General features: G+C 37.0%; 1 protein-coding gene across 1 annotated transcript in view; it reads right to left on the bottom strand.

The window, feature by feature from the left end:
- The window catches only part of LOC134528299 (zinc finger matrin-type protein CG9776-like), a 44,165-nt gene that overhangs the window by 18,503 nt on the left and 1,702 nt on the right, over positions 1–23,960 (bottom strand). Inside the window, exons 2-9 of the mRNA XM_063361806.1 lie at positions 14,978–16,498; positions 11,564–11,710; positions 9,076–9,169; positions 8,848–8,946; positions 8,523–8,701; positions 884–994; positions 428–673; positions 73–169 (exon numbers count right to left, since the gene is read on the bottom strand). Coding sequence (XP_063217876.1) covers positions 73–169; positions 428–673; positions 884–994; positions 8,523–8,701; positions 8,848–8,946; positions 9,076–9,169; positions 11,564–11,710; positions 14,978–16,420 — 2,416 coding nt within the window. The 5' untranslated portion in view covers positions 16,421–16,498. The remainder of the gene's footprint in view (positions 1–72; positions 170–427; positions 674–883; positions 995–8,522; positions 8,702–8,847; positions 8,947–9,075; positions 9,170–11,563; positions 11,711–14,977; positions 16,499–23,960) is intronic.

Genomic DNA, 23,960 nt, shown 5'->3' with positions numbered 1-23,960 from the left:
GGTAAATACGGCAATAGATACACACACACCGACCACTACCTCACCGCACCTGTTGCAACTACGGCTACTTACCTCTGATCGGTGTTCTCTTGACTGGAGCCCCCTCGTGAGTGGGCACCGGCTTCTCAGGCATACTGTCGTGCCAAGGCAGTTCCACTAACTTACGGTCCTGCCCAAAACAACAAGAAAAAGTAATTTACGATGAATTTGATAACTATCAACTAAAATGCTTTTAATTTCATATTATTTTTCCATATTTCACAAGTGTAGAGCAAAAATTAAAAAAAAAAAAAAAACTGGTTGAATTAGTACTTTTTACATTACCTTCTTGAATTAGGGGAACTTCTTGACATAGCGCTGAAGACGATAAAAGCCTGCGAAACAGTAAACCAGATCGCAAGGGGCGCTCCGCGCTCTGCCCACTCACCGCGGCCGTCTGCCGGTGCTCCGGGGAGTGCAGGTGGTTCAGGAACTCCTTGGCGGTGCGGGGGAACACGTCGCACAAGTGGCACCAGTGCATCTCCGGGTCGTAGTGCACGTAGTTGTACACCGGCTTGCCCGACGCGTCTTCGGCCCTGTCCACGCCCGGCGGCAGGAGGGGCGACTCCAGCTTCGCGGGCGCCCCCTTGCGCTGCTTCACCTCCGCGGGAGGCGGCGGGCTGGCCGCTCGCTTCTGGAAGAACCAAGCACACGGTACAGCCAGCACTGTGCCAATATGTAACAGTAACCTAGCTCAATTCGTTACCTTGTCATACACCAACACACTGCAAAGGTATTCAGCCATTTCAAAAAAAAAAATTATGCACTGTAAATCAAGAACACACTCAAATTACACATTAAAAAAATGCATACAACTAATATGAATAAAAGATTCCATCCTTACCTTTGAAGGTTTTTCCTCCTTTTCTAGCTTTGTCCGATGTACGTCACCAATTATTCCAGTAAGCATATCAATAACATTATCAACTGCCTTCAATTTATTCTGGATTTCCACCTAAAGCACACGAGGTAAAAAAAAAAAAAAAAAAAAACTGAATTAAACATAGGAACACATAAACACGCTATTTACTATGACTGATAAATAGAGATGGTGATTTATAGCATTTAAAATAATAACATTTAGCATTTTGAATTTGAAATTTAGCATTTTGTAGCATTTTTAAAAACAAGATTTAGCCAATTCTCTCATTTTACATTACCGAAGAAAAGCATATTTTTAAAAAGCATTAAATAATACACATATTAATTATTAACAACCACAGAAATAAATATCTAGCACAACTACAAAGATAGCCTATGTTGGCAGGTTTCCAAACAACTTTTTAGCACTTATAAGTGCAATAAATTGAATACTTAAAATTACAATTAATATTTTTTAGCCGTGTTCATGGCCATAGTTGATGTAGAGTGCACAAATAATTTTATTGAAACTCGTTTTTTCAATTTTCGCCTTCTTTTGGTTGCCAGAAACCGTTGCTTGCAGTTTCACCGACTTTTTTTCTTCATCCGATTTCTCGGTGAATCTCTTTTTTTGCAGTCTGATGTTCCTCAGATTTAATGTGCTTTTCAAGTACATCTTTTTTTTTCCACTCCAGACGGCAATTACATAAATTGCGCATTAAAATATTTGTATCACTTTCGTAGAACTCTTCACTTTTGTATTCATTTATGCGATCGCGAATGGAAATTACGTTTCGTCCCATTTTTACCACGAGAAATAACAGTATACAACACATTCACGAGTATGCACGTATTTGTAAACACACCACCTTCCACAGACTACACAAGAACGCGGCTTTCACGTGAAACACAGCCAGAAAATGGGACTTACAATTGTTAGGGCGGCGAAGCAGAGATGTCGCAATATGGCGGCCTAAAAAATTGTACTCTGCAAGATGACGGACACTCTTCCAGCTAGTTGTTCTTTGCTTTGTTTACAATCGCGAGGAACGGATGGCCATTTTTCATTCAATATTTACGAACAATAGTGTTGTGAATGACGTGACAATAAGATACTTGTGCTGAATACGCCATAAAATTATGGTTTCTTTTGATACTGAACTGAAACGAAATACAATCGGTAAATAAATTGTGTAGAGTCAAGATGAATCTACGTTTTTTACCTTGATTTCGCATTTATTTCGGAATAGTCTATATTTCGCATTTTATAGCGGAAAAAAATATAATTTAGCATATTTTCGCATCTATTTCGCGAAAACGAAAAATCACCATCCCTACTGATAAAACATTAACTTCAAAAATACAATACAGATCACCAAGTGGCACTAAAGATGATTCGTGTTAACACCAGTCTAATATCTTTTTAATATATGTTTTGCACATACCTGAAACTGTTTTATTTAGGTAATGACCACATTGTTTTCTTTCCCTACCAAAATAAAACTGAAATACATATTTATGAAATGTAATAAATACCAGCTCTGGTTTGAAACTTTGAAACACAGGAACACAGTTTCCGGACGCACTACCCCAACTGGCATTCAAAACATTCACCCAGCCACACCAAGTTTCTTTTCTCCACTCCAAACAATCGGTGCAGTTTAATACATATCTTTACTATTCCTAGAGACAAGACCTAACGGTTTCATTTTCAGATGAATTTTCTTTTTAAAACAATTTTTTTTTATATAAATGATTATTAGAATTGGGAAAATATATTAATTCCTTAATACTGTACTTATTTCACGAAAATAATGTAATTTTGACTATGATCTTTAATATAATTTTACAAGAAAATAATTTGTAACAAGCTAGTCTAGGAAAGATTTACTCAAAACAATAACTACATGTTATACAAATTCCAATATGGTAATAATAAGTTGATAAGAGATGAAAGATCAAACTAAGTAAAATTTTTATTTCCTATTTGGTTCATGTACAGTCTCCATGATAAATTAATTACTTTAATTAAAATTTCATTGATGATTTGAGATACATATTGTGAAAAATAATGAACAATTTATTTATTTTAGTTGCGTTTCTTTGTTATATGGGCATGGTGTATTGACATACTTTTCGGGGTTTTTACGGTTTTCTCGCAATTCACCATAAAATCTTGTCCCTAGCTATTCTATGCTCATTGAAATGCTGGCTTATGACTAGAGCCAAGATTTTATGGTGTTATGAAAAAGGACTTTTCGTCATTAAGAATTGTGGATTTCGTCTTTATCGTCATAATGAAATTAAAACACATGTAATAACATATACACACCTAGCAGAGCTGCCTTGATCAAATGCTTCAATAATTCGTGGTTAGAGACTTAAAATATGCACATTAAACAATACTATGTTGAGAGTACATACAAAATTAACAACTAAAATATTCAGTATTCTTATGCAGGTAAGTACTGTTCCTGAGTTCAGGAGAGAGTCTAAATTAATTAAAATAGAAACTACAGTTAAACTTTTGTTCTATAAATGCAATATAATTAAGCTCAGGAAAAAGCCACCATTGTCAGCAGTTCAGCATTCTCTGGTTTTAGAGATCTTCTTCTGTCACTTACAACTACAGAATACTTAGAAAAAGATCTTTCTGAGTCCACATTCGTTGCAGGTATCTATATTAACTTTAAAGCAGCAGCTGCAAATTCAGGATAATCCGCTTTCATTTTACATAGTATGTCCACCATGTCTATGTAGTTCACATGCGGTTTCTTCTGCTCTTGGGAAACCAGGTTTTGGAGTGTTATGTAGCCTGTCGCTACAGAGGTCTTCTGCACCTTGCAAAGGAAAGGTAGGTTCCCAATATGTTTCTGGAATTCTTTTTCCTCCACACGAATGTTTCCTACATTTTGAGGATTCATTAGAGCGCTGATTCCCAGAAATAGTTGAGGAGATGGATCAGTGTTCACCAGATCAATCAGTTTTATAAGACTGAGTTTAGCTGTGTTCTTGAACTGCTCTTTAAGGGCTGCAGAGTTGACAGTTTTCATTTCAGCCAAAATGTCTTCAACATTTTCAGGAAATATTCCCTTAGCCAAGACATCAAGAGTAGTTTGCAGTTTACTCAATTTTGTGCACAACTGATGAGCAGTAGGATACTTTGTTCCTTCAAGAAAATTAATTAGCTCTACAAAGGTGTTACAGTTTTGAGCCACAAATGTAAGAGTGGCCTCAAGACATTGTAACTCTTCCTTCTGGAGTCCCTTGATATATTTAACACCAGAGTTATCTTCGCTAAGCTGCTCAAAGAATTCCACAATGTCGTGCAGATGGAGTGCGAGGTATGATACAGATTCAAACCATGTGTTCCAACGTGTAACAACTGGCATGGGGAATAACTTGACCAGAGCCTTGTTTTCTCCATGTTTCTGGAGAAGAAATTGAAGGTATGCATGCCTCCTCTTTCTGGTGTTAAGAAAGGCCATCTTTACCTTACAAACGAAGAGGTTCAGTTCTTCCAAGTTGTTTTGCCAGATCTGCCCAACAATGTTTACTTTATGGGCCCAACATTGTATGTGGTACATGTGGTCACCAAATACACCTTCAAGGTGCCAGCAGATTTTGTCATGTACCTGGCACTATCTGTAACATACGCAATTATGTTTTCTTCCTTGACTTCATATTTGGAGCATACATCAATCACTGCCCGAGAACAACAAACAGCATTTGCTGCATCAAGGACACAAGAAGCCCCTAAGATAACATCTTGTTCAGCACCTGGTTTCAGAATTTTAAACAAGATGTTGAAAACACAATTATTACTCTTGTCAGTGGTTTCATCTGCGAGTATGACCACATCTTGCCCCAAGAGCTGCTGCTTGATTTCCACTTCTTTTTTCTCTCTAAGTAGGTGAATGTACTTTTTCCTCATCCAATCCGCTGTTGGAAGATCACCAGCACCACTTACATGCTTCTGCATCCATGCAGTCAGCTTGCTGTTGTCAAGTTTCTCAAGAGGAATACCTGCAGCTACAAAGGCTTCAACAGTTTCGAGAACAAAATCTTCCTTTTGTTTTTTTGCGCATATTTGCGCCACTCCTGCTTCTGGGATAGAAAGCTGTCGTTTCAAAGTGCATGGGGATCGTTTAGCTTTTACATGTTTGTCGCTAATTATGTGCTTGTTTACCGTGTCCTTACGTTCATGCTCCAAACGGCAATTACAATATTTACAGAAAAGTATTTTTCCGTCACTGACATATAATCCCTCATTCTTAAACTCGTCAGCACGTGATGCCGCAGTAGCTTTATTTTTCGGCATGATTAAGAAATTTAGCTTTCATTTATGCACGTCATTTATAAACAAAGCCCGGAGGTACCAAAAACTAGTATTTACTGAAGTTGCAGCAAAAAAATAAACCGCGGGAAGCCTACTTTTTACAGGCGAGAAAGCCATATACTCAACCCGAAGTAAAAGGTTAGGTTATGTCAGGTCAGTGAAATAAATGTTTTTATTTATTTTCCGGGAGGGTTGGGTAGGTAAGCGTTATTTAAAATATTTAATGACCGTAAAATAAATAAATCCTTGCAATATGTTGCTTTTTCATTAGCGATCGGAAAACTTCGATTATGTTACGATTTTGGCTCTTTCGCCTGTGAAGTGTGAAATGAAAATGAAGGCTTCACGGTAAACTGCTTATTCAACAAGCACACAAAATTGCGTTACAGTGAAATTTCATTAAATATCAAGTGATCATTAAATATCAATGTTCGCTTTTATTTTATTTTCATACGTATTTATTTAATGAATGCAGTTTTTGTTCACGTGTATTTTTCAAAGGATACAGCAAACAAGGCGCTGAGATTTTTCACGTTGTTGTGTTTGTTAACTTGTTAATTTTAGTTTACGATCGTCAGTTGTTAATATTGCGTGATCTCTAGTGGCTAGATGCGTTTGAAAACCCTAACCTAACTCCGATAACGATCTTTTTTTTGTTCGTGAAATCGTCAATTTTTGTGATATCTTGTAATTTTTTAAGATGAATAATTAACGCATTAAATAACCACCACACTACAGTTGGATGACAACCATTTCTTCTACAAACAGATACGGAATTTTTGTCAATCAACCAATAGTCGGTAGTTAACGATTTAAATCAATATTGAGGTGTTTATTTGTGGTTAGAAAACATTTCACATTTTTCGCGGTTTGGGATGAATTTCGCGTGAAAATTCGCGATTTCGCATAAAACCATATAATCTTGGCTCTACTTATGACAGATCCACAACTACATATTTGTAAGGAAACCAGTTGTCCTAAAATCACTACTTCACGAATGTTCCATATGGCTATTCAATTCAGGAATTCAACGCGAGCGCATAAAACACAAACAACCACCCTTCATAAAAAATAAACTATCACCACCAATTAAAATGTTACTGCAATGTTCTAATGCATAAAATATAAAATACCTACATAACTTGCTTGTATTTGTTGTATACCTCTAGTTCCTGAGTTCCGAGACTGTTCAAAAACGTTCACATCACTTTTCATGTCAAAAATATACAATTAATTTTTGAGTGGTACTATACATACTTTGCATATTGGCAAGCCCATCTCTTGTTACAACTATGTTTTTGCAAACTGAAAAATTAGATCAATCAAAAAACTTCAGTCGTGGTGGTTTGCAATGGTTCTGGTAACACTACACTTGCGGTCAACTGCCCAGAAGGTAAGTCCACATTATGCCACAAATGGCTCTCTGTTCCACATTCATATCTTTCTTTCCCTGGCTCACTGCAGTCTCAGTGGTTTATCTCACTTATCTCTCCATTCCCTCACATACTGAAACAAATTTTAATCTCCATAAAAATAGTCTTAAACTTAAATGTAAAAAGACACTGGAAATAAACTTTGTGCATGCATCGATAAAAATGTTTGATTAACTCGATGAGATGTTTCCGTGATAACGCTAAAAGTTTGTTCAGAATACCTACATTTTAGTAACAAAATTATTTTCTATATTTTTCAGTGAAACTTCTTATTTTCTAGTAACGAGCCACTAACAAGTGTACTCTGCACTGTTCACTTGTTTGAAGCTAGGTGCAATTAATTAATTATGCATTTCCTTTTGGTCACAGCTAAAAGTTGTATTTGCAGTTGTACAGCACTCTTTGACATCTACCTACCGAATAAATTTAATTTAAAACATACAACATCTAAGTTTTTATATAGATATGGAGTGCCTGCTAATGTCAGTTGGCTATCTGCTCTGTTGGTAGTAGCTTTTTTTCTTGAAGGTGGTGCCTACGTACACTTAGTGCCTGCCTGTGGGACCTTTATACTGTCCTAGTACCTTACTGTATGTCGTGCTCACCTAAAAGGTTCCTAAACTGTGGTGGGCATGTGAAAAACTTAAATAACTAAATAAACATTAAAAGCCTCCGATTATTGATTATACAAAAAAATTTTGTTAAAACTTAATCATCACTCAGTGCTTATTCTTAGGTTTTTGTGACAATAATATATTGAACATGCCCTTCTGTAGTACCATTTTCTTCGGGAAAACAAGTAGCTAAAAAAAATAATAAAAATTTCTTATTTTCTTGCAACAGGCTATTGAAAATGGACTTTGAGGTGGCTGTTCACTAAAGATTCAGCAATACTGTGTGTTTATGCTTACTATGGTGATGAGAGACATTATTACATGTTCTCAGTATTGATTTATTGGGTAAGAACTGTATCTAAATAAATTAATGTTTCACAAGCAATCTGTATCACATTTTTGTAAGAAACCAATAAATGTTAATAATAAGTATTTCAACAGCATTATTGGGCCTACTTATCATATGAACATTAACTTTGTGTAGTATTTAATCTTTTTTATTTTTTGGTATTCCTGTTAAAACTATACAGTACTAGTGGATTGGAAAGTTCTCTGACAAACTGATGTTCTCAATAGAACAGATAGAGCTGAGACAATAGAACCAGTTTACTGACAAATAAAAAATTGTGCACAAATAATAACATGGTAACCATACCAATTTCAAAACAGTACTTAATTAACTTAATAAAAATTCAGGAAAAAAATTATGTCTTTCTGGCAAAATGAATGGAAAAAGAGGGTACACGTATTTACACAAATGTGTTGTGTACTGAAATAAGTACTGGTTAGAACAAGAAACTTGGAAAGTGTAGTGGAAAAAAAAGGGGGGCAGGACGACAACTTATATCGTGAAATCATAACTAACTATAAATGCACTACAAAATTAAGAAATCATTAAATATGGACTACTAAAAATTGTAAAAAAAGAAAATACCTGTTCCGGTGTTCATCAATTATTTGGTGCCTTCTTGCAAGGAATGATTGTAGCCAGAGGTGAATTCAGCCGGGGGCAGAGAGCACATGTCCCCCCTCCCCGTTCAGTGGGCAAAAAAAGTCTTTTAAAGTAAATTCTGAGCTATTTTTATATTAATTATTTATCAAACACCGGTGTGTAACTATAAAGAACTTAGTCTGGATCTAAATTATTAGTATCTAAATAGACTTCTAGTGCCCCTCCGTCAGTCCTGTGTCTGCCCTGAAGGTGGCATTGAGACGATAACCAACAAACACACCCACCTGCAGCTTGTTGTTCTCCCTGAGGATGCGATCGTTGTCTCGAGACTTCTCCTGCTTCAGCTCGTCTTCCTGGTTGCGGAGCAGCTGCAGCTCGCAGAACATGACGGACTTCTTCTTGATGTACTCTTCCCGCTGCTTGGACAGGGCCTGCTTCTGCTGCAGGATTTCGTTCTTGATGGCTGCCAACAAGGGTGACCACCGACTCTGACGATCGCCGACAGGCAGCACATTTCACAGGCAATAACTACAAGATTCCCCTCGGAGAGCTATATCGGTACGTGACCAGTGGAAGTAAACGAAGACACACGTAGAGGAAACTGAGCACCTTCTTGTTTGGCTTCCTCCATGGCTTCGGGAGTCGCCTCGACAGCTCCGTGCGGCCGCGCCGAGACGGCGGCGGGCGGCAAGGCTTGGGTCGGATCACCTGTGCAGCAAACACGGATCAGCACCATGTCTGCTGGATTCCTAACCGTCTGGTCACAACTAACTCGGCAGCATGCAAAATTCAGGTAAGCAAAACTCAAAAGCTGTGCTAACTGAAATACGTTCTCACCGGCTGGTGGCGCTGGCATTTGCTGCTGGGCATTAACGTCGTACATTGTACCAGGCTCCGGCCAGGAGTGAGATGGCGCCTGACCGTGGTATTCCTGTGGTGGCAAAAAAAATTATATATGCACAATTAATAAAGCCACCTGGAAAAATTAAAAACACATTGCTTCAAATTTCACACACAGGTGTGTTACCATTAAACACCATAAATTAAAATTGCATTTTAAAGTATTTTAATATGGTTATAGTTTTTAACAAAACAAGTGCTCACGACCAATGGTGTATCCAGCTCAAAATGGAAGGAGAGCTGCAATTTTCGTAATTAAAACTCTTTTAAGGCCAGGAGGGTCAATGAACCATACAATAATAAATTATAAAAGGGAAAAATAATAAATTATTAAAAAAAAAAAAATTTTTTTTTTCATATTTTGTTTACATTTTGTTTTCCACTTCAGAAGGGGGGCAGTTTTTTCCCCCACCCTACCCAAATATTTGCCCTCTTCTGGATACACCTTTGCTCACAATTAAAATAATTATTGAAAAAAAAAAAAAAAAAACACAAGTACGTATTTTGGAACTTACCTACAAAAAATGATTCTTGCTTGAAATTAACAGATGAACGTGATTCAAATTTTTGAAGGTCTTCTGTATTAATACAATACAATATATAAGAAAAAAAATAGAAAAAAAATATTGAAACCAAGTTATGAGTCAAAATTAGCCATTTTTTTGAACTGTTCTTTTCAGATGCATAACTCTTGTAGTACGAGATTATAAGGGTCATCATATAAGTTCCCTTTTTACAAAATTTGGAAAGTTTGGGATGTGTAGAAACATGAAAGCTGGTAGTCTGAGACAGCAACTCATGTACTATTATACCTAAAAGCTTTGTTATGATTTATGTGGTAGGTAAAATATTACTATTTACTGCTATTCTGCATTATCACACAGCAGATTTCATTATTTCCTCTCAAAATTATAAACCTACTCAAATCTGCTGCTGCATGCAAATTGTTCCATGCAGTTATAGTCTGTGAAAAAATAATATTTCATGCACTATCCTCATTACATTTTATGTTCCAAAAATACAGGAGTGTTTATCCCATTCCAGGTAATTAATATATATTTATTGTAAACACTGTTAAATGTATAGATAGACTTATAAGTAGAGACCTGCAAAATTCGCGGTTTCATTCGGTGATAGGCTAGAATTCAAACACATATACCTCTTAGATAATTTTGTTATTGGCTTACTGTTCATCTTGGCGAATCTCAACCAATTATAAACCCTCAAGCAAAGAAGGATCGAATCACAGACAAACCAGCAGAGACGACTTACAAGTCGGCAGCCAATGAACTTGCGTTATTTGCCCAGTGTAAAGGCCATCGAAACCGTGAATTTTGCAGGTCTCTACTTATAAGTGACTTAACTTTTACAAAATGAAACAAATATAAATTGCATACCTTTTAGGAGACAATAATACCGGCTATTTCATTATATGATTTGAATTTTTTTAGAAATATGTATTTTTTATATGGCCTCCTTAAATTCTCATAATTGTGAGAATTTTGAAAGTTAATTAAAATACAACAAATTTTTCTTAAAAAATATTTAAACTATTTCATGAAATAACCAATATTGTTGAAACCTAAAAAAAAAAATCTGTAAAACATTTATTTCTCATTATTTGAATTGCACAAAATTGTTAAAAACTTTAGAAAGACAGAAAATAATGCAAAAGTATGCAATCTACATATATTTATTTGTTTTCATTTTGTGAAAGTTTAGCCACTCAATAAGTCTAGAAGTTATCAACAGTGTTTAAATACAAAATATTGACCTGAAACGGGATAAACTCCTGTAGTGTCAAATTGTTTTTTATTTCAGGAGCTTAAACACATGTGAACTGAAGGAAACAAAAATCTCATCAACTACAATGTCATTAAAAAAGAAATGTTACTTCAAAGTTCCACTGTAGTCCATCAAAACAAAACCCAAAACAATGAAATTGTTTTCTTATGCTAAGTGTGCAAATTACTTTAACTTAACTGATAAATTAGTGAAGACATATTCTGTAATTGGGTCCCAATGGTCAGATCAGTTTGGCGTCTACTGGTTTTGCAGAAATACATATCAGTGACTTGGTACAGACATTTTCAGTTTATACATACATATAAACATACAAACAAGCATGTCTGCCATTACTTTGTATTTCCCTCAGCGAATTAAATGTTTTATTTCGCAAGCTGATTTCTCAAACACAGTAGGTACCATAAAGTGCCCTTACTTAAAACATCACAGTTTCAATTCGTGCAATATCCAAAAGTTTTTGTGAAGTAGTTTCAATTAATGCAGATCACATTTTAGTGACTTGAATGAATGATATACTGCTAAATCCTTATGACGTCTGGGAACTTCCCGGGACCTATTATAAGACGTGAAATTTTTCAGGACTAAGGACGCGGTTTTCAAGAGCCAAGCAGACACTCACTGAAGAGTAGGGCGGCTGTGGCTGTGGTTGTTGTTGCTGCTGCTGCTGCTGCTGCTGCTGCTGCTGCTGGTAGTAATCATACTGTTGGTAGCCAGGGTATGGTGCTTGCCCCGCTCCCCCGTACGGAGCAGGTATCATCGGCGCAGTCTGTCACAAATCAAAGTCCTGCAACGACACTGTCTTAACTAAAAAAAAAAAAAAGGGGGGGGGGGGGATTTTTGTTTGTAAAGTCAGTTTATGGACGATAATTTTACATGATGACGTCATAAGAAAACATTGATGGAAAAATTTGCAAACTTTTTTAATTTTCAAATATTATTTTTTAGTTTTTTTTGCAAATTTAATTTAAACAATTTGTTTAAATATAGCTAATCACGAACAATTAGTTAAAAAAAGCCTGCCTTAACCTGTTTGATATTATAGAAGATTTTCTCACACCGTGGTTGGCTGGTTCTTGCACGCTCGGCTCAGGCGGAACGTGACAATGAGTCATGCTTTTCCGCGCGTGCAGCCGGCGTTCATCGATTTATAAGACGTTATCACGTCAAAAAAAAAACAACTACAAAACTTTGTGTTAACATCAGTCTCGCATCTTCTGTTAAAACCAAAAATTTTGATTTTAAAAATTGTATCCGCAGCAGAATTTGAGTACAATATGTTATTTCCTTCAAGGCTCCACAAAGCACATGACCTAGCACTGACCATGTGATGGATATCACCATTCCTGGTCAGAGTAACTACTGCATCACCCACTGCTAGAGACCCGGAAACTTCGCGAATTCGTCTGGCGTGAGGTTAAATATAGTTCCACCAATGTTTGCTTTCTCCATTGGCTGATTTTTTTTTAGCAGAAAACCTTTTGCTCTCTTTAATCGACACTACCTGATTCACGTAGTTCTCTCCTTGCTGGGCATAAATGGCTCACGGTCATAGAGGGGTAGGTCTAAATAACTGCATTCCAATCATGGACATAGTGCAAGAGCATGAAGGTTTGGATTCTAGCTTGCGAACTTAAGGAAAAATTCATCACCCGAGAGAAAAAAAATGTAAGAAATGGGACTGTGAGATGGCTGATGATCCAATGGTTTAGGCTTATACTTTTTTTTATAAAGAAACCCTAAATAATAATATTCTATTTTCTGAATTTAACCTGAAACCAGAAAGAAATGGGAGACCTTTATCTCTCGAGAGTATGATCAAAACATCTTGTATCCAAATGGAAGACCAGTTACAGAGGCCAAGAAGAAAGAAACACTAGATTTGCTTCCTCACATACCACCAGTGCAGACAATTACTTCTCTTCTCTGAAACCCACAACAGTGAGGGACAATAAGATATTGGACCACTAGAAGAGGTGGAAAACTTACAAGATCCACAGGAATGACATAAATTTTTGTTTCAATTACAATGTGTTCTCTTTTCTTTTTATAAATACTTCTTTGTAATTGTATTCCATTAAAAAATAAAATCCATTTTGGATCAATTTTTGAGGAGTTCAAGTCAATTTGAAGTCTCTTCTGTTAACATGAACAGTGGTCTAGTTCATTTACGGATGTGTAAAAAAGGTAAAAAAAAAAAATTTTAATAAAATATGTTCGAGGCTTGTATTTTGAATTAGGGTCGAGGTAACACTCCTAGCATAACGCCATAGTGATAAATTGTATTCTAAATTTCTAAGAGCCTTTCAAGTAAAACCTTTGTTTCTGAAAAACAATGAAAACATGACTTACACTGCTGTAATTTTCATCCCTCACATGAGTTTTCAATTACACTTGAAACTGTGATTAAATTACAGACTGTTATTAAGGAATAAAAGAAAAAATCTAGTATTAAAAAATTATTAACCCAGTTTGGTCATCAACAGTGTCGATTTCCCTGTTTTTCCAGGTTTTGTAGAAACTTTTTTCTATTCCCTGAGTTTTCCCTGACCATGTTCAAGTAAAAGATCTTAACTCTAGTGTTCTATGGTTTGGCGATTCTGTAATCCAACATTGATCGAATCGTTCGCGTTAAAACGTTCCAAGTGGATTCCGGACATAGCCTTGGTCGTCAGGTCACATTACCGCACTGCCTGCATTATTAATCTGCTCAGAGTTTGTCGTTACTGTCAGTTTTCATTTCAGAAGTGTTTCCTGTTTTCTAGCATGTTACATTTTCACACTAATTGTTTTAAGAAAACTGAATATGGACACAAATCTCATCAGAGACTTTTTCAAACAGTATGTATGGAGCAGGTTATTAAAACTTGTTTTAATTACCAATGTTCTAAATAATAATATTTCTCTGACATTCCCGTTAAAATTTAAATTGCGTTCTACAACCAGACAAAATTGCTAGTCCCGCATGGCCATGGTTCTAAACCTGCTCAATTAAAGACCCTTCGCTGCACTTTTGGGTCCTCGGTGGCCATGTTTGCTAAAGCATCAAGCTCACGTGGCACGGGTGAACTGAGCACCAAGTCCGTATCCAAATGGTTCAGATCCCTCTACAACCTTTCAGGTTCTGTCGCCGTTAGCCTCCGAGCTTGACTGAGCGATGGAAAACCTTATACTTCAACTTTAACCCAATTATTTTCAACTAACAGCTGGGTGAACACACAAATCTGTAATACAAATTTTTCCAGACTTTTCAGTGACTTTCAATGACCAAAATTACAAATTTTCCTTAATGGTTTTTTGAAAATAATTTACCTAATTTCCAATTTTCTTAACAACATTAAGATATTCCAGCCTCTCTCATTCCCATAGGTGACCTAGTTCAAACATAACATTGCACTCGCCATTTCATAGTATGACTATGCACTAAAACAAAATTTAATAAAAATAATAATAATTCACAGCTTGAGTGATGGCAGACAGGAGCATAAAATTTTCCCTTTAAATTACTATCACTGAGGAATTTCCATGACTTTCCCAGGATTTCAAATAAAGTCCATGACTTTGTTACACCAATTTCAATTATCCTGACTTATCCATGACTTTTCCTGACTTTACTGAATGTGGACACTCTGAAAAGTTAAATGTTTCAGCCTTTTAAATAGCATCAGCCTATAACTTGCTGCCAATATTAATCTGCATAAATAATTAAAAATAAAAACTATAGCAAGAAATTGATGAATTCAAAATGGCTGGAATTAGAAAATTTTTTGCCTAATACCTGGGGAATTTTGTGCGAGAGATGGTGAAAAATGATGATTATAACTAGTGCATTAATGCTGTATGGCTTCCATACACAAAATCTGAGCTGATGTACTGTTTTCCCATTGGCAATGCACCTCTATTGGTCTTCCAGCAGTGCTCGTACTGAGGAAAGATACGAAAGGCAATTTCTGAACATCTCTACATCTGGTACGGGCTTTATAATTAAGACAAAATTGCAAATAAACTCCTCACACCAAGTCAAGGTTTAGCTTACCTGTGGGTATGGAAGAGTAGCAGAGTAGCCCGATCGAGGGGCCACTGAAGATGTGTAGTTAGGGGGGCGAGGCAGGAGGCCATGTCTGGAAGTTCTGCTCCTCAACAAAGGAGACCTCTTGCGTGGAGGGGACCTGCTACGGTTCCTTGGGGAGCCACTCCTGCTCCGTGGCGAAGCATTTCTCTTCTCCCGCGGTGAATAGCTACGATTTGAACTGTGCGAGTATCTCCGGCGAGGAGAGTAGCTGCCGCGTCGAGCCTGCTCCTGACTGCGGGATCTGTCTCGGCTGCGGGACCTCTCCCTGCTGTGAGATCGCTCTCTGCTGCGAGATCGCTCTCGGCTGCGAGATCGCTCGTGGCTGCGAGATCGCTCGTGGCTGTGCGGGGACCTGTTGTAATGCCACCTATGGGGGCTCCTCCTATGTTCACGCCCCTCAAGTGGTGGTGGAGAGATTCTTCTCCTCGACTCTGAATCGTAGAAGACTTTCCTGGTAGGGCTGCGTTCACTGTCAAAGCTACCACTTTGTCCTTTATTCTGCCAAGTCTCATCTTTATCATGTTTGGGAGAAGTCTGTGGTTTACCACTTATACCTTTAGTACCTTTTTGAATGGTAGTTTTATTTTCTACTTCCAGATCTAGATCCAATGGCTTTGGCCCAGCATCAATTTCCTGTACTTTCTCCTTAAGTTTGGCTTGTGTATTAGCAATTCTAATGTTTACTTTCTTAATTGCTTCAGACAGGGAAGATAACAAATTAGGTTCTTTCTTAAGGCCTTCTCGACTTTTAGACAATTCTGCTGCCTCTGTAGTTAAAAGTTTACCATCCCGCTTTGAGATCCCCCCAGAACCTTCAGAGTCTTTTTCTTCTTTATGTTTCTGTTCTTTGGACTCGAGATGATTCTGTCTTGGCTCACTTCTTTGACTGAAATGAACCTTAAGCTCTTCCTCTGTAGGTCTCTGGTCTCTCTTCGATGTTGAATACACCACTCTCTCTTCACTTCCCGAACCGTCCTCGTACTTACGACCCTCCCGATCCCTAATCCAGCGAGAGTCACTTTCCCGACCCCCGTGTTTGTCTGGAAGTTGCCTTCTCCCACGTCCTCGGAACATCTTGTCTTCCCTCCAGTAGCCATGGCTCCGCTGACCCTCCGGATCTATGTCGTCATCCAAGTCCCAATAATCAATTTCGTCGCCAAATGATGTTGACTGCATCTCGCCTCGACCTCCCATTTTCGCACGGCCTCTGCCTCGGCCGCGCCCTCTTCCCCTGCTCCAGCCCCTGCCACGGCCTCTCGGCCTCTTGAAAGACGGTTCCCAGTCCATTTCGTCCACATCGTACAGATCCAAGTCGAAGAACAGATCATCTCCAAACTCATCAAGCTCATCGATTTCCTCGACAAGCTTCTCATCGAATTCAAGTTCCTCCATCTTAAATAGTATCATTAAGTTAACATCTGTACTATAGTTGTCATTCACCTGAACATTTCTTTATATTAATATTGTAGCAAGATACCCAAATACCTGAAAGAAAAAAAAAAAATTTTTACAAAACAGAAATCAATTGAGCTGATGATATAAAACACAGTAATGAAATTCATTAAACTAAATAACATTTCATATTCAATTAAGTCTAAAGGAACAGTATATCTTGGTACACCATCTTGTGTGTGAAGTTCAGTATCTCTGTCCTCTCCAAAGATGGTCAATTAAACAACAAAATAAATTTATTTTGCAGTACCTACAATTAAATCTCTATATGCCTTCAGAGCACTGAAATATTTCCTGAGTGTTATATTTTACCTGTGAATAAAGGAACAAAGTGCAATACAACTACTACTAAACTGGTTATAACATGAGTTCAGATATTTTGGAATTTGTATCAGGCCTAGTTATAGTTTCTAGTAAGTATTTCTTATAAATTTTATTGTAATCATAGTTCTACTTTATTAACTTTGTGCAGACAATATAAGTATTTAAAGTTTTTTATTTTTTATTTTATTTTTAAATATAGAGTGTAAAAGGTTCCAACAAATACTAGCTGCCATTTCGTTATATGTTGACTGGGCATGCTGAAATTTGCATTTTGTTTTTGAATTAATTTTTAAACATCTGTTTTACTCTGGTTTTCCAGAATGTTTTTACCATGTAAATTTTTGTGGTATTGCAGATTGGTTTGAATTTCTTACTGAATAAATGTAGCATCAACATATATTCAGAGCAATACTAAATCGCACATACTCGCTACTAAAAATTTATACCAACTCCATGAGAGAAGAGTTTTTATGTGAATGTTTTCCTTGTCCTCACATTACTTTTGTGTGATGCACTACTAATGAGCTTAGTACAATTAGCATACAACAGGTTACAGAGTGATTGTTACTTTATTTTTACTATTTGATAGTTTTACTGATGTATGTATACTACGGAAACTTTATTTTTTACATTTTTTTGGAAACGTTTTTGAGAATTTTCATATAATAGCTTAATCAAAAACTTCATGTTTTCTGAACTTGCATACATGTATCACATCTTTGATTTGTTCATGTTATTTGTAAAAGCCAACAGCAAACACAGTGCTAACCAACAGGATGACAAACTTAAAATCAACGAATACAATTAGTCCTGCCCTACCGATCTGCTGCAGAGCTGCAGTTACTTGACAGGCATCAAAGCAATCAGAAGCCAAATCACAATCGGCACATGGACATACTGCAGATCATCTGCTCACTGAGCTTGCCTTTGTAGTACAGGAGAGGGACAGGAGGTTAAAGTAGGGCCCTTACACACGGGCAACTTTCTGTCGCTCTGCCACAGCGATTTAAGTCGCTCTTGTTGGAACCAATGCTTTGTAAGTGATCCATGCACATGAGCAACATTTTATAGCCACGACTAAAAGACTGAATTGGTTCCATTTCTGTCGTAAGTAGCAGCATCCAAACACTTGCTGAACGACCACCAAGGACAATGAAACAGGTGTTTTTAAACCTGTCCCTTCATACGGGCGACGTAACTGTACCAGCGATTGCCATGAGCCGATACACCAGAGCCGGGTGCTCGTGCCTCGTAGTGCATTGACATGGCATTCAACAATGAATATAGAATTGGAACTGTTAACTTGAGGCAAAAAAAAATGACCTAACCTCTATATTTGTGCATTAAAAAATTTAAATGATAGAAATTTGAAACCGAAGTTGTGGGCAGATGCATGTAAGAGTTTTAACACGAACTGGGATGACCTAGGTGTAGAAGAGAAGACAGATTAAGGTATAAAATTGTATTTATCAAAAGATTTTAATAAGTCGTTGACTTACTGGCGGATAACCCATTGCGTCTTTTTTTTATATGTGCTTTCCGAAAGAGGAGTACAGGAAGGCTTGCTAATTCTAATAAATCCATCTTAATACTGCGAAATATGTGACGTTCGTGTGCAAGGTCAAGTGACTGTCGCGTGAATCTGCAACTTTCTGTCGCTCAGTCGTGGCGTGGCGACAGAAAGTTGTTCATGTGTAAGTGACAGGCTTACATGTTACAAGTACTGTAAAATCATAAGAATGATCTGGTATGTTAGGATACCTAAATTTTTAAATAGTACTTTAAAATAGTGTAGACTGTTAGTAATATATTACCAAAATTCTGCACCATGATAAGATTTTTAGAGCTAATGTCTGTTTTCAAGCAATACAATACATCAGGTGGTTATATAGGTTCAAAATCATAGGCCTAATATTATTACTTTACTGTTGTAAATATATTGTAATAGTTGTTATAATAATTATTTTTATCAAAAAAGCTTTTTAACTATATTCATACTGTATTTCACTTTGTTTGCTAGGTTAGGGCTTGTTAAAGTTATTTATTTACATTCACTATTATTTTTATTGGTACCTATATTTTACGTTTGTGTTTATTGAAAAGATTTAATATTGTTTCTAGAACATTGAGTATTGTTTTGGTAAAAGAAAGACTGAGTCAGGTGCAACTTGGCAGTACCAATTATCCAAACACATTATCAGTAACCGAGACAATCTGGTGCTTTCCGCACGTGTTCTTATAATGGAAAAACCAGCAGGTCTTAGCTCTCAAGGTAAGGGTGTCAGCTAATCAGTAAGGACTTTGCAATTTATATGTTTGATTTTTACAGAAACGGATTGATGCGGGGGTAATGTATTTTGAATGCTTGTAAGTAAGAGATGGATTGTGGTCAACGAGGTCACATGACTGCCTCTTCCCCGAGTAGCTAGAGGCAGCTCTGTAGCCTCTATCAGTTGTTGTTCAATGCTGTGCCAAAAGGACATGAGATGGGGCTGCTACCTGAAAAATATTATGAGAGCATAGAGGTGGACAATTTCACCCCTGGGTGCTGGGGCCGTGCCACTGCTAAGTTTTCGCCATTATTATTTTTCAAGTTTTGAATGTTTTAATTAAAAATTTAGGCACAGGCCGAGCTGGATTGGACTCCCAGAACTTAGCTGCCTTATTTTCAGTACCTAGAAGACAAAGTTACTAGGGACATTTAGTTTATGAAGGAACAGGTCTATGAGGACTATGCGGAATCAACAGCAAAAGTGTATGAAAGTTTTATGTTACATCGTATAACTGTGAAACAGACTGTAATTTTGAACTTACAAAGAATAAATTTCAAAATTAATTTCAACCCATCTATTTGAAAACAAACAATAACAGTTTCAAGTTAATTAACTGTTGTAGGCAGAATTTTACACCTATATGCAACACCCGATGGAATATTTTTCAAGTGTTTTCTGTATGTGCAAGGAACAATCATCGTCTTAGCCAGGTACAATTGTGCATTGCCACAGGCTACTGACAAAAAAATGTTCCAAATCATATACTTTTGATGTGTAAACATGTTAGCTCTCAATATTGTTACGATTTACAGCGGGTTCGTAAAGGATAGTCCAATTAAAGATTTTTATCACACATACAGTTTTATTTATTACCACTACTTGTCACTTACAAATAATCTTCTAAATTGGCAGATAATTAATTATACGTAAAGAAATGTCAATTCCCCAGTCACTCGTTTCACACACCTCGTTGGGCCGCACTTCCGGCGCAACTCTAGTCGCAGCACCCCTCGTGGGTCTCCGCCGCGGGACTCCGTCGCAGCACTCCGCCGCCGCCGTCACACCCTTTGCCGAGATCCCACACGACAACTCGCTCAAAACTTCACTCGGGACTCCGCCGCGCCCGCGACTCTATCGCCCGGAAACTCCCGACTCCACTGAACTCACTCACTCCCTGCCCTGGAACCTTCGTCCAACGACTTCGCCACTCTGCCGCACCCGCTGCACTATCGCCCGGAAACTCCGCAGCGGGAGAACTCCCCACTGAACTGCCTTGAAAGTCGGCCCAACCTCCTTATATAGCCCTTGGGTTCCCGTCCAGAACAATCGGGCATGTCTCCGAGATATCGCACGACCTTCGCCGTCGAAATGCCCAGAAACGCGTCGTGAGTCCTCGAAGGACGCGGCGGCTGCTAAAAAAACGCCGATAAACGCAACAAGCATCGGGTTCCCACAAAACGCGCCGATAAACATATCTGAGTCCTTTTATTCCGCAGTGCGGCGTCTTTTAAGTAACTCGATTTGAGGCAGGTGCGCGCTGCGATGGTCAGGATGTCGCGAGATAGTATGACACGAGATACCAGGGAGAGGATGCGGGTGGAAGGGGGAGCAGACAGGCCGAACGAGCGCGGCGACGCCAAGCACTGCAGCCAAGCGCGATCGTAACAATATTAAAAATTTGGTAGGAGTATTTTTGTGATTTAATGGAAGTAAATTGGAACGTAAGTTAAATGTGTAAACACTATGTTGCCATCTGTGGAAGTCTCAGATATCTGTAAAAGATGGCACAACCACATGATTCATCCTTTAATATTAACGTTCATGAACATCTGGGATTGTACTAAGCATATTGGTGTGCCAAACTAAATTTTATAATAGTACAACTAGTCTTTCATACGTTATAATTTATAGTAATAAAAAGAAATAATGGCAACTTAAAAAATATGCATTACATTTTTAGCAATCCTTAGTTAACATTGAAATATAGAGATGGTAAAGCATGTGTGTAACTGTAGACACACAAGAAACTTTTAGCCTAGATATATTCAACACCATTATGAATAAAAGAATTTCATGATTAAATTTTTACTGTTAAATAAAAAATGTTGAATCAGCTCAGTAAGTTTAAGGTTTGTAGTAAATATTTACACAATGATTTCTGTCATTTAATCAAAGACAGACAAATATAAGTACATAAACTTTGTGATATAATATATGATTTTAAATGTTTCGGATTAATTTTGTTTTAATGTATCTATTGGACTGAAACTTTTAGTTTTAAAAATACTACAAGGTAACACCACATTCGTAATACTTTAGATAACAAACAAAATGTTAGGTATCTTTGACGCTTTTGTTTCAACACCATTTTCCTGAATAATAAACTACAGGTTTTTTTTAAGTTATGATTATATCTTGTTATGACTAATCAAGTTTACAAAATGTATTCCAGGATAATTTCACTACCATAAACTTTACTTTGGCACACCAATACGTTTAACACATCCCCTTATATTTACGAAACTTGCACGGGTGCATGTTGTCACACATGGGTCCGCCATTTTGATGACTTTGACTCATGGTTATAGCAGTTTCTGCATGCACGTGCAATGAGTTTTCAACCTGTTAAATTTCTGTTGTGTAATGCACGCTCACTTTGTTGCATTTCTGGTGCATGCTAACATTTCGCCCTGAACGCGCCTCAATATGTATAACCTCAAAAACGTAAACGATAATTTTGGCCTGGTAGGAAATGTTACAGGTTCAGCGTAAAGGCATTCATATGTGACATGTTTGGTACTTCTCAACTTCTCATGATGAAACAAAATCTGAGGTGTTAAGCACATTATATACTACAATTCTGATCATAAACCATCTTTCTAAAATCACTCAATCTTACCAACTTTGAAGGTTGAACTTCTGCCTCGCTAATGCAAAAATGTGCATTTTCATAATTTTTTTTTTCAGAATGAAGGCAGTATGTGTTGGACTTCAAAATACTTTTGGAAGTACTTATGTAATAGTAGTGTAAACACAAATTATTTGTAGTGTGAGACTTTGCTACTTTTTTTTTACATGCTTGTAAAAATGAGTTTTTTTCCCCTCCATATTTTTGCTTACTTTACGGCTTAATATCTCTAGTCTGCAGTTATCTAAAAACATGAAATTTGCACAGAATTAAGTACTCCATGGTACATAACTCCTGTTAAAATTTTGACTTTTACTTTCAACTGGTTCATAAGTTACAGCCTTGCCAAACTTGTGTAAAATTACATTTTTTTTAAAACAATGAAAATATTAATAAACTGAAATAATATTTAAAATGCAAATACTATCTTAAATTGGCATTTACTATGTAATTGAAAAGAGTTCCTGAACTAAGAACATTTTAAAGTATGCCTGAGATGTTTGTCAAGGGTTTGAAGTGCGCAGGTTTCAACAGGCATGGACTTGCTCTGGTAATATCTGCTTGTTAGTCTGCCAGCAGCACTGGTATATGAAAGGTGGTTTGTGTTTCCATGCATGGTTTTTTGATTAAACTGTCAATACATAATGTTAACAAGGCACAAATTATCAAATTTTCTTAATATGGTCGAGCAACCAGTGCTGGACCATTTGGTATGGATTGACCCACCTGTGTTTACCCTGAAAACTGTGTTTCTATATTCCTACTGGTTTTTGAGAAATCAAAATTAATATATTACATTAAAACGGGTGTGCACTAACGCAACAGCCGCCATTTTTCACTTTTCCGTGTGGTTATGTGTGTGTTTATGATTCGGAGAACTTGAGTTAAATCATGAGAATGGTTGATTACGGTAGGTTACCTACATTAAAATACTTCAAAAAATTGTGGATGGTTGGTCGGGTTAGTACAGCTACATTAAAACTACTGTAAAAAAATTTTAAAAATTGCTTATGAATTACCATTTTAAGACGTAGCTATCCTGACATAAATAACAGTCGACATGATTTCAAAGTATTTCTAATGTAGCTATACTAACCCAACCAACCATCCACATTGTTATGAAGTATTTTTTTTATGTTGCCAACCTAAAGTATCATCCATTTTCACAAATTAACTCAGTTTCTCCCAATCATATACACACACTTACCCACAAGTGAAAGCAAAAAAAATGGCACAACCACTTCAATGCACAGGTATTGTAAGGAAACCTATTATTTGTGATTTCTAAGAAACCAGTAGGAATATAGAAATGCTAAGTAATACTCGGATATCACAGCTTTTTACAATGGAAAGAATGTAAAAAATGTTTTTCATACATTACACATGTCCTTACATTTACCCTGAAAGGGTGGTCTCTTAATTCCTACTGATACGTGAAAAATAACAGTTTAAAGCTTACATTTCAATACCTGTGTTTTTACACTGCCGCCACCATTAATTGTTTACCCACAATCACAAATCACTTTGTTTAGCACAACTGTAGCCAACTATTCAGCATTAAAAATACGCTAATATTTCCATTATATATATTGAAGTTTATCCCTGGATCCTGTTGGCTTGATCCTATGGTACATGAAGCTTGCTGTTTTATTTCAGTACGTCAAAAGATCCTGATGGCTTGATCCTGTGGTACATGATGCTTACTGTTTTAATGCAGTACCTCGGAATATCCTGTACATTAAAAAAAAAGTCTTATAATAATAAAGTATGATCTTAAGTTGAATAAAAAGGTTGTTTTATCAACCTGCAATTATAATTCTGTCATTTCGCAATTTCTTTCAAGTAGGTACAGGATTTTCCGACATACTGAATTTAAACAGCAAGCATCATGTGCCACAGGATCAAGCCTACATGATCATGCCATCGGGATCAAGCCTTCAGGATCCAAGGTTAAACCGGGATACATGAAACACCAGCCATATCAAACTGA

Source organism: Bacillus rossius, chromosome 1, assembly GCF_032445375.1.
Source record: "Bacillus rossius redtenbacheri isolate Brsri chromosome 1, Brsri_v3, whole genome shotgun sequence".
Lineage (NCBI taxonomy): Eukaryota > Metazoa > Arthropoda > Insecta > Phasmatodea > Bacillidae > Bacillus > Bacillus rossius.
Note: the sequence above shows the minus strand (reverse complement) of the source record. Positions and strands in the feature narration are given on the sequence as shown.